We start from the raw sequence: 14,911 nt of genomic DNA, 5'->3' as shown, positions 1-14,911 counted from the left end.
AGACAAATACTTTATGATCTCCCTTAGATGAAGAGTAGTCGCACCCATAGATACTGCAAGTGAAAGGGTGGTTGTCAGGAGTCTGAGGGTTGGAGAAATAAGGAGTATTGTTTAATGGGTACAGTATGTTTCATATTACAAGATGGAATGAGTTTTTGAGGTTGGTTAGACAACAATGTGCATTCACTTAACCACTGAACTGTACACTTAAAATGGTTAAGATGGTGAATGTTAAAAAAAAAAGGTAGTAAGTAGTATGTATATCGTACTATAATTGAAAAATTAAAAAACAAATCATGCATGAGCCCACCTGGAAACTGACCATTTGTGTCATTGTTTTGTTAGTGGCTAATGAACTGCATTCTGCATTCCAAAGAACCTTTACAATGAGAATCCTTTGTAAATAGATGTCTGCCTGTGTTTCAGTGTTTTATTGTGATTTTCATCTTATTCTTCTCCAATGGCCTTAGTTACAACCTGGGCAGTGGTGTTGCATCCATCATGGTGAATGGCTCTTTCAACGATGGCCGGTGGCACCGGGTCAAGGCTGTTAGGTGAGTGCTGAACACTGCAGGAGACAGAACCAGGCTAGGAGAGTGGGATGTGGTGATCAAGTCCCTTTCAATCTCACTGTCCTATTCCCAACCCTCATCTGGCATCCTCATATTCCTGTCCCAGGACAGTCAGGGTATTTTTGCCACTAAGTCCCACCTTGCTCTCCACTGAAACTAACAGGCCAGAGACTGACCCTCCACATCTGGACTGAACAGTGGGTGACCTTCTGGAGAATAAACTTTTTGATGGCTACATTGGGAGAAGACCTCAAAATCTAGTCAGATGAGATTTGGGGGCATCCTCATGCCCCCAAGTTCATTCTTTGAAGAATGCTCCAAGCCTCATTGCACAGGCAATTGCCACTTTCTTTTGTTTAGCATTGCCTGAACTTCAGAAGCCATGTGAGGTTTACTCAGCCCCAATTCTGTATCTCCCCCCCCAGCAATAATCATCACCCTGACTTCTGATTAGCCTTGGCAAATCAATCTTTTGTTCTCCTTTATAGTTTTATCACTTGTGTTCTTATTCTTAACCATGTAGTTTCAGATGCCAAATAGCAGGTCTAAACTTAGAACCAACGATAGTTCATGTTAGATGAAAGTCCAAAGAGAAGATCCCTAGGAATTACTATAACCCTTTCTGGGCAAGACAGACGGTGAAGTCAAGAGTGATGTCTGGGACATGTGGACCCAGTGTGGTCAACTTCCTCCCTAGCTCCCATATGGCTGTGGTGGGAGGAGCATTGTGCCTTCCTTAGATACCTATGAGGAGGTATGAGGAGGCCGAGGCAGATCTGTACCTTTGTGCTGCCACATGACCTTGAAAGCCCAAACATGTAGTAATTTTGATGAGGCCTCCCACTCTAACTTGTTGAAAAAAGAAAAATTTTTCCATAATGAATGCCAGCAGGCTTCAATCTCACATTTATTCTAGAGTAAAGTCCAACCTCGCTCCAAAATACTCCAAACTCTTTAGCTTCTAAATCCCTCTTCTCTCTCTCTCTCTCTCTCATTCACCTGTAAAAGAGCTTGTGCAGAATCATCCAAAGGAATATGAAATGCTTCAGTTCTTAATGCCAACCACAGTTGATCCCTAAAGTCCCTGCCTTGGGAACATCAGGGAACTTCCTGCTCTCAGTTTCATTGGGTAGGGCTGGTGGGTAGAATAGTCACACATTGTGGAAGGATTTTAAAATGTTCACAGTTACTGTGGTTTGGTTATGTTTGTGAAGATACACAATGGTGAGGAATGTCAGGCCCTTCCTAGACATTCAAGGAAACTGATTTTAAATGATTTTCCCAAGACAATACACTGTTGTGGGCAAAGATTAGATCAAAACCTTTCTGTTCCAACCCATGATGTAGCCCACACATGACTAGATGTCAGATGTCTGGGAGGAATGTCTCCCAGAAGAACTTCAGGTGTCAAGTTTTGTACATGTAGGTGGCTCAGCAGACAGGGATCTTCTTATTGGTAGACTCGATCTCATTCCTCGTGTGTCTTAGGTTATGGAGAGGGCTGAACAGAAGGCACTGAGCCTAGGAACTAGACAGGTGGGAGGATTCAAGCAGATGTGAGTTATGAGCAGAAAGGACCCAAAGAGATGTTGCAATAGATCTAACTGGGAACTGGGTGAAGGTCGCAGCTGTGGAATATGGTAAGAAAAGTTGGATGAATACCTTAATTCTCTTGGGATTAGAGAGAGAGGAGAATTGATAGAGAGGAAACCCTAAAAGGGTCTTGCTTTGAATACTGTCTTGCTCTGGGTAATCCCAGTCTTGCAAGTATTGCTTCTAGCAAAATAGAGAACATTTCTCACTTATTAAATATCTCATACCAGATGCTTTACATACTGTACTTTATTTCAGTTAATATTCATAGCAATTTTAGTTCTATAATCTTCATTTTAAGTATAAAAATGATTATATGATGATGTTGGTAACAATAGCAGCACACTCCTTTACCAGTCTTTACAGAACAAGATAAGCATCAGGTACCATGCTCTGTGCTTTTCATGTGTAATCCCTGGATCTCTGATCTCCATCTTTGGAAGATGAATATGGTTAGTCCCATTTCAGACAAGAATGCCAAAACTCCACAAATTCACTTGTTCATTCATCAGCTATTATGAGTCATATGCTATTCAAGCCACATGAGACACATTTCTGAGTTAAACCAACATCCTTGTCTTGATGGTCTTACATTCTGCTGGGAGGCAGGCGACAGACAGTAAGTAATAAACTTATGAAGATGTACGTATGTATGATGTGAGAAGGTGAGACCACAGTTTTTCAAATCTAAGACACTAACTAGAAGACACATCTTCAGAATGCAAAAGAGGAAATATGCTCTTCATTGATGAAATAAAGTCTGTGGGAAAAATACAGTATTTTAGAATAATGAACTGAAGCATTTCATAGTCCTTTGGATGTTTCTGCACAAGCTCTTTTGCAGATGGATGAGAGAGAGAGAGAGAGAGAGAGAGAGAGAGGAGAGATTTAGGAGCTGTATAGTTTGGAGTGTTTGGGAGTGCCTTGCAGAGCAGAGAAGGCAGGCTGTTGGGGGCACTGCTCATTAAAGCATCCAGGTGTGAGATTCTAATGCAGCAGTGTGTGGTCTCAAAGGAGAATGTTCTCTGAAGTTCAGCACTAGAAGAGTTGCTATCAAGAAGTGAGGCCAGGGTCGCCCTCCACACGCAGTGTCAAGAAGCTGCTGTTCAGTTTTGGGTTTTACAGCCCATCATTTAGCACAGAACCTGGAATATAGCAGGTGCTCCCATACGTTTTTATTGAAATAATGAATTATCTCCAAAAAATGGCAGTTTCATTTGTTTGTTTGATTTTACTTTATAGGGATGGTCAGTCAGGGAAGATTACTGTGGATGACTATGGAGCCAGAACAGGCAAGTCACCTGGCAGGATGAGACAACTCAATATCAATGGACCTCTGTATGTGGGTAAGTGACCTTGACGAAATCTAAACTGGGCTGTGGCTTTTCCTTTTTAGCTCTCTCTTTGTTGTGTCAGGGCTGCATACTTTACTGGATCAAATACCTGGAAGTCAGGAAGCTGTCCAGATACTCCATTCTTCCATTTTTTGAGCTTCTGACTCATGGCCGAGGGAGCAGGAAAGGACTCACTCACATGCTTTTGTGCTTTGAACTGATCCACCAGGAAAGTCATGCTTTTCTATTTTATAGAACAGGAACCTTCTAAACATAGCCTCCATGAATTCTCTTTGAGGAAGGAAGATCTGTCTTTCTAGCCCCTCTCAGAACAGAATGAGTAGTATGTCTATAAATGGCTTGTAATCTACTAATGAATACAGACACATAAACATTAAAATATACCACCTTTCTATATTTTCCAAGAGTGAACTTATTTGAAAGCATTCAACATGAGTATATTTCTTTTGGTTTAAGATGACGTCAGCTTTAATGGCAGTACATTTTGTTGATATTATATAATATTTCAAAATCTACTAGATACTATTTGGTTTTGAGGTGGTCAGTTGGGCCAGAAATTACAATGAGGTGTGTGCTTTTGTAGCCTTTTGCTGTGTCAAATTGATCCAAATTAATCTATTCCTTCAGGATAATTATAAAATAGATGTGATGCTTTGAGCAGTTTGTTCTTTCAGCCAAGGGATGCCTTGGTGGTAGATACTCAAGTGGCCAGTAGAGAAGCCCCAGTTGAGGGCTGGCGGAATGACTGCAGTGTAGAGTGCCTGCCTGGCAAGCACTAGTTCAAGCCCCAGGACTGCAAAAGCAAAATAAAAAGAAGAAGATCCAAATGCTTCTTTGGCTCACCCAATCTCCCTTTTGCTTCTTGGCAGGTGGAATGAAGGAAATTGCTCTGCACACAAATAGGCAGTACATACGAGGCCTTGTGGGCTGCATCTCCCACTTCACCCTGTCCACCGATTACCACATCTCCCTCGTGGAAGATGCAGTGGATGGGAAAAACATCAATACTTGTGGAGCCAAGTAACACCAGCTGGTCTTGCCCAAGGGACGGAGCCTCTATCCTGAGCGTCCTGGGGGTCCCTGAGATCTGCCGGATGCCACACACAGAGGCCCAGGGACCAGGTGTGTTTCCTCTCATCAAGGAAGAGTTCATCCTGATGGGAACTGAGAACCAAGACAGGAGGCCCTGTCCTGGGTGACCTTTCCTGCTGACGCTCTGTGGGCCAAACCCAAAGAATAGTTTGTGTAGGAAGCATCAGACTTTGTCCATTCAATGTGTAGAGTCTGCCAGAGATCACACATTAATGCGAACTCCAGAGCCCGTCTGCTATAGTTCAATGACTGTGTTGTGATTCATAGTGCATATGAGAGAGAGAGAGAGAGAGAGAGAGAGAGAGAAAGAGAGAGAGAAAGAGAATACCCTACAGAGCAGTATTAAGTTACTTCTCTCCTTCCCTGACTCATGACACTATTACTGACAGCAGAATGACTGTATGTGACCTTGAGCATCAAATTTCCCACCTTGGCCCATGGATTATTCAAATTAGCCCTTTCTACTCCTCACTGGCTGGCTCAATGTGCAGCACCTTTACAAAAATAAATGTTGAGGAGATTAAACATAGACTCAAAATCATAATGTGACCCCTTCCCAGAAACTTACATTTAATGCAAAATCTCTACTTTTTATAATGCAAATCTAAGAAAATGGGCCCCGTGATTTTGTAGCTGTACTTTTGTATGTGTATATTTTTTATAGCTGCAGACTGTCTGCACAGTATACTTTTGGAAATTAGTGTGGACAACCCTAATTCTTGCACACTTTCCTAAAAATTTTCTCCCAAAGGAGACTTGTTTTGGCCATTTGTGGTAGAAGTGACATGGGTGGGACACTGAGGGAGCGGACCATTCTCTTTCAGTGCATGTTGGTGGCTCAAGGGGACAAATATGAAGCTTTCCAAAATAAGCAGATTAAAAGGAATGTATTACGGAAGTGGGCCACTGTCATTTTAAGAGATGGGGAATATCTGTAATAAACTTGAATAAAGGGGATAAAGAAGAATTCATTCACTCATTCATTCCTGAAGAGGTTACTGATTCTGTAGATGTTGCATCTACAAATGGACACTTCTGAGGATGCGCGGGGAAGGGCTGGGGGGTGTGGGCTCTCAGCATGTGGACAAGAATCAGAGAAAGGGAGCTTCTTTCTTCTGCCCCATCAGCTGTGCCCCTTTGCTATGCATGCATGTGACTCTGCCGGCAGCTGGTATACTGGCAGACCCCCATGACCGGACTTGCTAAGGGAAAGGTGAGATGAATGCTGCCCTCAAAGAGGAGGGAGATATGATCCAACTCACATATGAGCCTATAATTAGTCCCAGTCATGATTCTACTCATGCTTGTGCAGCATTCGTTCAGCAAAGGCTTTAAAACATTGTGCAAAGCAAAGTTCTAGCCTATGAGGACTTCTAAGAGATGAATAAGTAGAGTGCTCTGCCTTGTGCCTCAACCTTCTGCCTCCTGTCTTTGGGAACATTTGATGACTAGGATCCTTCCTATCAGAGGAATAATGGTGATAACAACCATGGTAATAATAATCTTCCCACTTTGTACACGTCACCTGGCCAATGCCATCTGAAGAGAAGACATGGTAGAAAGTGGGCCCCACCACTCCCAGCCACTCTCAACTCAACACCTTTTCCTTGGAGACCGCTGGGGCCAGTGCTTCCTGAGATATGATGGAGTTACTTTCATGTGATGGATTGCTTCCAGCCAAACAAAATTCATTGTGATTTTAGCTAAATATCCGGCGGAGTTGAGGCCAAAGATTTGTCTTACAGAAGAATTGTTGTTCCATGCAAGTGTTATCCAAAGAAAAATGCAATGACCCAGAGATGAGGGCCTGGGAGTGGGTGTTGGAGCTAGGGGGATTGGGATCCACTTATTTTCCTAGGTGGGAAGCAGATGGGGCTAAGAGATAGGAGTGACATAGTGATGGAGCCTATAGTGAGAGGGCAACAGTGTAGAGGGACCCAAGAGAACAGGAAGGCTCAGCCATTGGAGTACAGGGTAAGAGACAGGATAGCCCAAGCTTGAATTGTGGCTCTTTCACCTTCTCTGTGGACAAAACCCAGGATAATGGGATGAGTTTATAGTGGAAGTGGTTAATGAGGATAAATCATTTAACATTAAGCCTCAGAACTGATGGACAGGAGAGCTGGGGAGAGCTCAGCCTGGGCTTGTAGGTATCCCAGTTTTCTGAGTGTATCTGTTATTTTTTGCCACAATAATACTGCCACACAAACACCCACAAACCCTCAGCGACACACAGCAGGAAATATTTGTTGTTACTATGCCTGGAGTGGCAGCTTGGCAGCTCTGCTGTTTTGGTGGGCTTGACTAGGGAGTTCTTCTGGTCTCAGCTGGACTTGCTCACATGTGGAGGGATTGCTGATTTAGGAGGGCCTCAGCTGACATGGTAAGGTGACTTGGGTTTGCTCCATGTGTCTCTCATCCTCCTCCTGGGAGGAGCTGGCTAGACTGAACCTGCCCATCTTATGACAGGGAAGAAGGCCAGTCAGGTAGAAGACCTTTTACAGCCCAGGTTTGGAACTGCCATGTAACACTTCAGTCACATCCTACTAGTCAAAATAGACAGAGTTGAGAGATGAAGGAACAGACTCCATCTCCTGGCTGACATAGGGACCTCTCTCCATAGTGAGAGGACCATTTAGCATGAACATAAGGAAAGGCAAAAATCAGGCCATTTATACAAGCAGTCTTCCTCAGCAAGTCACATCGTTGGAACACAGCAGGGAAGGGACAGCTTGTGATCACAGCTCATTGCACCTTGCCTTGGGGCATGCTCTTTGAAGATCTCAGTGACTGGCCAGGTGCAGTGGTAGGGTATTGACCCCTCCCCCAGTTCTGTCCACTTGCTTCCATCTGTCCTTCCACCTGTTGCCTGCACCTTGGCAGCCATGTTGTTCAGAGGAGGAGAAAGCAGAGGGGATCTGTGCCTTGGCTTTTTGGTAGCTGCTGTGTGTGGTGAGAGGCAGGTTGGAGAAGGCTGGCTGGGCTCTTAGCTGGGGAGAAAGGTTTGGGGAGTAGCCAGGGAGCTCAGAGGTTAATGCAATTCCCATCCTGTGTGGGAAGGATAGCTGAGATTTGGGTTCCTGAAAAGCTGTTGTCCTGCAATCGGGATCTGAGGAAATTCCCCAGAATGTCCCACAAGTTCTAAACAAGGGCAGTGGGCGTGGGATGCAGGAAGGTAATATTCATGTTTTTCCTATTAAAATGGACATTCACAACCCTGTATGTTCCTCTAAGCCCATCTGTGAGATTTCCCTCAGGCAGGTCTGTGGGGATCTCATTGTCCCCAAACTGCCCCCAGAAGCTTGTCATGTCTGTCCTCCACCACTCTGAATGGCTGCCCAATCTCCCGCCCTCTTATTTGCCTTTCATTTCCTGACCAGTCCAGTTCCAGTCTAGGCTGCTCCAACACAAACAGGCTTGCTGGTTTCCACACCATCTGCCTGGCACTTTCCTCCTCTCCTTCCCCTCACCACCCACCTCCTCCCTGCTCCCCCTTGCAGGGATCTGCCTTCTCCCTGAGTGGGAGGAAGGCTCTAGGAAGTGTGCCCGGTGCTGGCAGGCCCAGTGCTTTCCACTTGGAGGAAATGCTGCATTTTTCACCTTTAACCCAAAAATATGGTTCTCAGAAAGCTTGTTTTTAGCACTGCAAGTTCCCAAAGGAAGACAAATAGGGATTAGGAGGGGCCTCCAGACCCTGCAGCAGCCTGGCCCCAGCTCCCACCCCAGCAGGCTGCTTTTCCTGGGAGAGAATTGCCAAGGGCAACCTATGGAGGTCCAGCTGTCCAGGGAAATAAAGGCAGACAATTCCAGTTCCAAGTGGAAAGGCTTTGGGAGAGGCATTAGATGCTTCCTATTCCCTTTCCTGCCTTTTTCAACTTCTGCCCAACTCAGGAGTGCACAGTAGCTGCCCATGGAGATGGAGGGCTGTAAAGGTGTAAACCTAACAGACCCTCTATTGAGAGAGGCACAGGAAAGTTCTCCAGGACTTTCACCCTGAGGGAGCCCAGCAGAGTACAGAGCCACCAGCATGAATCAAAACTAGAATCCCAAATAAGGGACGTGTGCTGCTTCAGCCCACTCCCATAGTTATTTCTCAACCTGAAGAATGTGTGTATAAAAACAAAAACAAAAACAAAAAGAGAATTTGTGTCCTTCATGGGAAACTGGAGGCACACCTTACATGTACTAATCAAAGAGAGTATAAGCCACCCTGCCTCGGCCATCAAGAAGCCATAAAATGCCAAGTCTAGAGGCATTTAAGTTGATAGGCCTTGGTGGAGGTCTTAGGAAGTTCCAGAATACAGGTGGTGACCACATTCCAGATTATAGAAAAGTAAAATGATTAATCCAATTCAACAGCATGATCTGGCTTCTAGGCTAGGCCGTCTGAATTATCACAACCCAGCCTCACATTCAAGATGCTCACATATTTGATTTTAATAACAGTCCTCCTCCTGTGATGGCCGGAGCAGGTGGGCAGGGCCTGGTGGACTTGGGAAGACAGCTGTGACATGCCCATGGTCTCATCATGGGGATGCAAACATAATGCTGCATTAAGTTGCTGCACCAGGGAACTTTCTTACTCTTACCCGGACCTTCAGTCAGCTGTGGCGTGCCCAAGGACCCTAGGATTACTGCATTCTAGGGCTTCCTCTGGTCAGCTGTCCTGGCAGTGTAGTCATGTGGGTGAAGAGGATTTGGGCAAAGGTCAGCCCCCGCCAAGGATCTGCTTGTCAGTCTGTTGTCATAGCTGTGATGAGAGAGACTTCTTGCAAAGTTCTTCTATTATAAGAACACTGGGTTGAGCAAATCTGAAAGTACAACCCCGGCCTATTCCAGAGTGGGATTCAGGCTGGGAGTGTGGCTCAAGTGATAGAGTGCTTGCTCAGCAAGCACAAGCCCCTGAGTCCAAAGTCCAGTTACTTAAAAAAAATGCAGAGTGGGATTCAGGCCCTTCTAGAGGCACATACACCTAAACTGAGTTCTTTTCCCTTTTCTCCTTTGCCTTGTCTCCACAAATAACCTCCATCACTCAGGGGTTATTGCAAACTATTTCTGGCCAGCAGTGTGCTCCCTGGGTCCCTGCCGAGCTCTGGCCAAACCACAAGCTAAAAGAGCAGGGAAGACAGCAGGCAAAACCTCCCATGCTTCTCCTCCCTTCCCTGCCTGTTCTTGCCCAGACATCTTTGTCCTAGAAAGTGTGTGGCTCCCAGGAGTGCTTGCCCTTTCCTGGAAAGACAAGAGAGGAATGTTGTCTTAGCGTTTGGAGGAAGTCTCTTCTATGCATCTTTTTGTCTTCCTGCTTTGAGATGCAAATTATGCACAAAGGCACAGAGATTTCCCAACATGAGGCATGGCTGGCCATGATGTCACGCTGCTCACCTCCAAGTGGAGGGGCCCAGCCTGAGGCTGTGGCCACCTTGGACAGTCTGGTACCTAGGGACTGCAGCTCTGACTTGGCTACAAGAGGACTCTGAGAAAGAAGGCCAGGGAGGCTCTAGGAATTTGCTGTTTATACTCATTTAATAACAAAAGTCAGAGGTGCCAGGCCAGGGGATTGGCTGAGGAAAAGCCCTGTTAGGAAGTTGGCTGAAAAGTAGAGGCAGAGAAAATGGACTGTCACATGGAGAGAGCCCTGGAGGAATTCTCCTGGGTCATATAACCCTTGCGTGGTGATCTCAGCACCCATGCCAGACAGTCCATGTCTGCCTGAACTTGAACTTGGGGGTCAAAGGGCAACTGTAGGGGTGAGGTATGAAATGGAGGCACTGTCAAATAGAGTGGACCATGGAAAATGTGCCTACGTGTTGTCTTGGCCACATTCACAAGGCCTCTGAAATGAAAGGAATCTGAATGACCCTGAGCTCCAGCCCCTCAGATGGGGTTGGGAAGTTAATGCCACTTGCTCAGGACTGGAACCTCACCTACTGGAAACTGCCCAAGTCTGGTCCAGAATCCTGGAGCCTCCTGGGAGTTTGTTCAGAGGCCTTGGGTTGCTGGGAGGTGTCAATGACCTGCTGGATCCTTAGGAACATTACTGTCACCCTCCCTTCCACAGACACTCCCTAACACATGTGTGTGTAACACACGCTTGTTTCACAAACATTTACCAAGGACTTATTTGAAAACCAGCTCCAGGACAAGAAGTGGATGGGAACATAAACATAGAGAAGACATGTGTCAGGGCTGTGTGGTCTCCCCTGAGGCTCAGAACCCCCTTCAAGTTCATTAGCCATTTGTTCCTTCAAAGCCAGGCAGAGGCTTTCTCTTTGGGGTGGGACCCAAATTTTTGGTAAGAGCTTCCTGATATGGTCAGGCCCATTCATTATCATCTCCCTTTGTTAACTACTAGTTAACTGATTAGTAACTCATCATGGGAATGATATCCCATGATGTTCACATTTTGGGACAAGAACCCACCAAACCCCTTCGTCTGAATCTGACAAGAATCTTGAGGGGGACTTCTTTGAATCCTGCCTGCCACAACCTTCATCGATTCTACCTTCCAGCCTCTCCCACTTTTTTCTTAAAATGCACCTTTATGTTTTGTGCTAAGAATACGCTGCCAACTAAAGAATATGCCACGGTCTGCTGCTTCCCTAAACAATGAGTCAAGCAGACTCAGAGGATGGGGGTGGATTTCTACACCCAGAGTGTAAAACTATTTTAAAATTCCTATTTATAGTTCCTGAAAATCCTGCTCTCCTTAAGTCCAAAGGACTCTTTGCCAACAACTAAGTGCCCAGAATGGAGTACAGTTGGTGGGAGAGCCCTGGGGACTGAGGAAACGAAGTCAGGCAGCTGCTCTTTCCAGTGACCACTCAGCATGAGTCCTGGGCAGACTCTGCTCCCAGATCCTGTTGGCCACATCTTAGAGGAAATGGCACGTGAGCAGAACTCTGCATTAAGTCCAAATCTTCATTATTCAAGTTAGTTGTAAAAGACCACATTTTATGGCAAAGAAAAGTTGCATTGAGAGTTCTCATATATAATGTGCCAAAGGCTTTCTACTATGAAATTCAGGTATTGTTCCTTAGTTCTAACCAAACTCATGCCTGACTTTCAGAGTATCCACTATTTTGTGAAAAATATGTGCAATATAAACAGAGTCCATAATACAGAATTAAAGAACTCATCTGTGCTTTGGAATTTTATATATTCATAAAAGAACAGTGCCTTAGAAATATTCCATTGATACAAAAAGCATTTCAAAATATATTAAAAGAATAAATTCCAAGATAGAATATACAATATCACTTTTATACATGTGCACATATATGCTTAAAAATGAGCACATGTGTACATATCACAGACATGTTCATATAGGAGAAGTATGTATAAGGATAAAAAGCAAAATGTTGAAAGGAGATAATGCTGTCCAAAAAGATTGTGTGATTTTTCTGTTTTCCCTGTTTCCTAGTTTTTCTTGACTTTGCCTCCAAGTCTAAAATGTTTTTCTGTAGGACTTCTGCCCAGTCATGTTTGACCCTGAATGGACATGTGAGAATCCAGGCTAGTCACTGTCAGTGTCCTCATTGGGAGCTGGCACAGAAGAGGTCTCTCTCTCTCTCTCTCTCTCCTGACTATAAGCTTGAAAACACCTAGACCCACGGGCTAAGAGAAGAATTCTGTATATGGAGAGGAGATATACATTACTTGTGGGTAAAGTAGGACTCTGCAGCAGTCTTGTCTGAGGAAGAAATCAGGGTTTATCTAACTTGAAAGCAGATGTTTGAGATGTGGGCAACCTCAAGATCGCCTTTCTGAGATGCAGCTTTGTAACTAGGAGAAGAGAGGTGAGGCAGAAATGGGTCCCCTGGTGAAGCAAGTTGTCCTTGTTAAGTTGGAAGGCCAGATAGAACTGGACCCAAAGCGAATGAAGATGAAGTTCCAACTTGGGAGGAGATGGGCTGGGGTGGGGGCAGAAGACAGGGAGTAGAGGAGTTCCAACCTACTGTCACTTCTAAAGCCCAGTTATGCCCCATGGGTGTTGTCAAAGAGGTAAAAGGGTGTGAAGACAAATTTCTTTCTAGGAAGAAAAAATAATTGCATTCAGCGCATTCTTGAACACCTGTCACAGAGCCACCCAGTGCCTCCAGTCCTATTCCAAGGACAGAAGTTCATCGAAGACTCGTCTTTCCATGGTTGGAGACTATTCCACAGGGGAGATCACTCTGTGTAAAATAACGCATTTCTAACAACCAGGAAAATCATTAAGCAAGTCAGTTTATTCCATGGCACTTTTGGAGATGTGGTGGATACTGAGTCAAGCTCTGTGAATGTCAGTGACTAAGACACTGTTCTAACCTGGTTTCCAAAGCAAGTCTCAGAATGTGCACAATAGGGGCTGTGCTAGGACAGAGGACCTGACAACTCTGGCAAAGGTTTCTCTGAGCCAATGATGCTCAACCTGACCTGGGGATGGAAGAAGCTACCTGAAACAGGGAAAGGGGAGCTCCAGCCTGCATCCCCTGGGAGTCACCTAGAAGGCCTTTTGCTGTGTGCTGTCAATTCCTGTGTAACTGATGGATGGAATGAATCTAAGACATGTCTGGAGTGGTTGCAAGCATTGTGTCTCTGAGACAGAAGAAGGACAGAAGCACCTGTCACAGTCAAACATTTATCCTGTAGAGAGAGTTGTGGACACCGCCTGCAATCCAACAGTCTTGCAAAAGCAGGTAGGTACTTAGACCCACGTTTTAGGGAGGAGATAGGGAGCAAGGGAGAAATCATGTCCTTTTCCAAGAATGGCCCAGGTAAGAAGTGGTAAGATAGGATCCCGGCCAGGCCTATGCGGTCTCATACTTGGCAGCAGTTAAAGTAGCAATCTCTGAAACCCAGTGAACCCCAACACCAACCAACAGAAGAAAGGAGACCATGCTAACTGAAAAAATGAGACTCTAGGTTTGTTTCTGAAGGGGGTGTACTGTCTGCACTGGTCACTGGGTGATTGGGGACTAGGAGGGCCCGTCTGTTCTCAACACTCCTTCCTCAGGCTTCCCTATTCTGGCAAGCATCAACTCTGAGGCAAGTGTGAGGGGAGTGTAGTGCAAGGGCCTCTGGAGAGAAGAAGGGAAAGAGGCTATTCTGCTTCCTGAGGCTGTCTCCAGCAGTTGGCTGGGGACAGGAGGAGGAAAGATTTAGAGCTGGAACTTGACATTCCTTCTCACCTTTCAAGCATTTAGAGACCTAAGTATGAGAGGGTAATACACTGGGGTTGCTTTCATTTTAACACTATTTCCATGTAACAGCCTTTATTACAATCCTCAAATGCTTTTCTTGTCCCCACAATCTGAGCTTAATCAACCAGGGCTAAAAGTCATCTCCAATTTCATTCAAAATCAGTTCAAGACATCGCTTGTTACCTCCACTTCCCTGGATGGGAAGGTGGAATGTTTTTAATCAGTTTTACTATTGGTCACTTCAGGGGAAGGGAAATGGGTCAAATTTATAGGTCATTCAAAATGAATGCTGTAGCTCTTTTATGAGAACTTCAGTCTGCAAGCTAATGTGTTAGTGCAGTGTTAACACTGCATTAAAAATTATTCATACATCTCTATTTTTCTTTCTCCTAATAACCACATCATTCTCCTCAACGTTCCTGAGGTTGATGATGGGACATTTTGGCTCAAGAATTCACATCTGGGAAACAAGTTATACATTGAGAAGTCCCCAAAGGACAGACCACATGTATGAGCTCTTCGAGCACTTAAATACTAACATGTGTTCCACGATTAATTCATAACTTGTCTGCACTTTCTGCAGGTTAAGTTCGGGCCCATTCATGTGTTACTTGTTACTCTGAGCTACATATGACAAAGGACTTCATTTCTCCCTCTATGAACTATTTAAGATCATTTTATGCTTTAAAATGAGCCTTTGCTAAATCAATTACCATATTTCCAAATTCAATACTCTGAAGTGAAAGTTTGACATATTCCCAGAAACTCCAGAAATGTTTAGGCTCTCTTTGGGGAAAATAAATTAAAAACCATACTTTAAAGGACCAGAATTCATTATTTATTTGCTAGCGTTTTGTTGGATTTCCACTACTCAAATATTGTTATGCCAACTCCCCTAGTAAACAGAATGCCAATTTAACAGAGCAGAGGGAAGGTTTTACTAAATACTGAAATAGCCTAGCAGCTGTTATGCTAGGTGACTGCTTTAGAACCACTATAATTCTTATGGGATAGAATAAAAAAAATGCATTGACAAAGCAGAAATTGCTTTTCCTAAGTATTTAAAACAAGAACAACATCAAAAACCCCCAAACTAATCATGCCCAAATCTGTCAGG

The 14,911-nt window shown here is 44.6% G+C and overlaps 1 protein-coding gene across 1 annotated transcript in view; it reads left to right on the top strand.

Moving 5' to 3' along the window:
* The window catches only part of Egflam (EGF like, fibronectin type III and laminin G domains), a 159,204-nt gene extending 153,625 nt beyond the window's left edge, over positions 1 to 5,579 (top strand). Inside the window, exons 20-22 of the mRNA XM_074077576.1 lie at positions 471 to 554; positions 3,408 to 3,511; positions 4,390 to 5,579. Of these exons, the coding sequence (XP_073933677.1) occupies positions 471 to 554; positions 3,408 to 3,511; positions 4,390 to 4,544 (343 nt within the window). The 3' untranslated portion in view covers positions 4,545 to 5,579. The remainder of the gene's footprint in view (positions 1 to 470; positions 555 to 3,407; positions 3,512 to 4,389) is intronic.
* Positions 5,580 to 14,911: the final 9,332 nt, after the last annotated feature.

The sequence above is a fragment of the Castor canadensis genome, chromosome 6 (genome assembly GCF_047511655.1).
Source record: "Castor canadensis chromosome 6, mCasCan1.hap1v2, whole genome shotgun sequence".
Taxonomy (NCBI): domain Eukaryota; kingdom Metazoa; phylum Chordata; class Mammalia; order Rodentia; family Castoridae; genus Castor; species Castor canadensis.
This window is presented reverse-complemented; position numbering and strand designations above follow the sequence as displayed.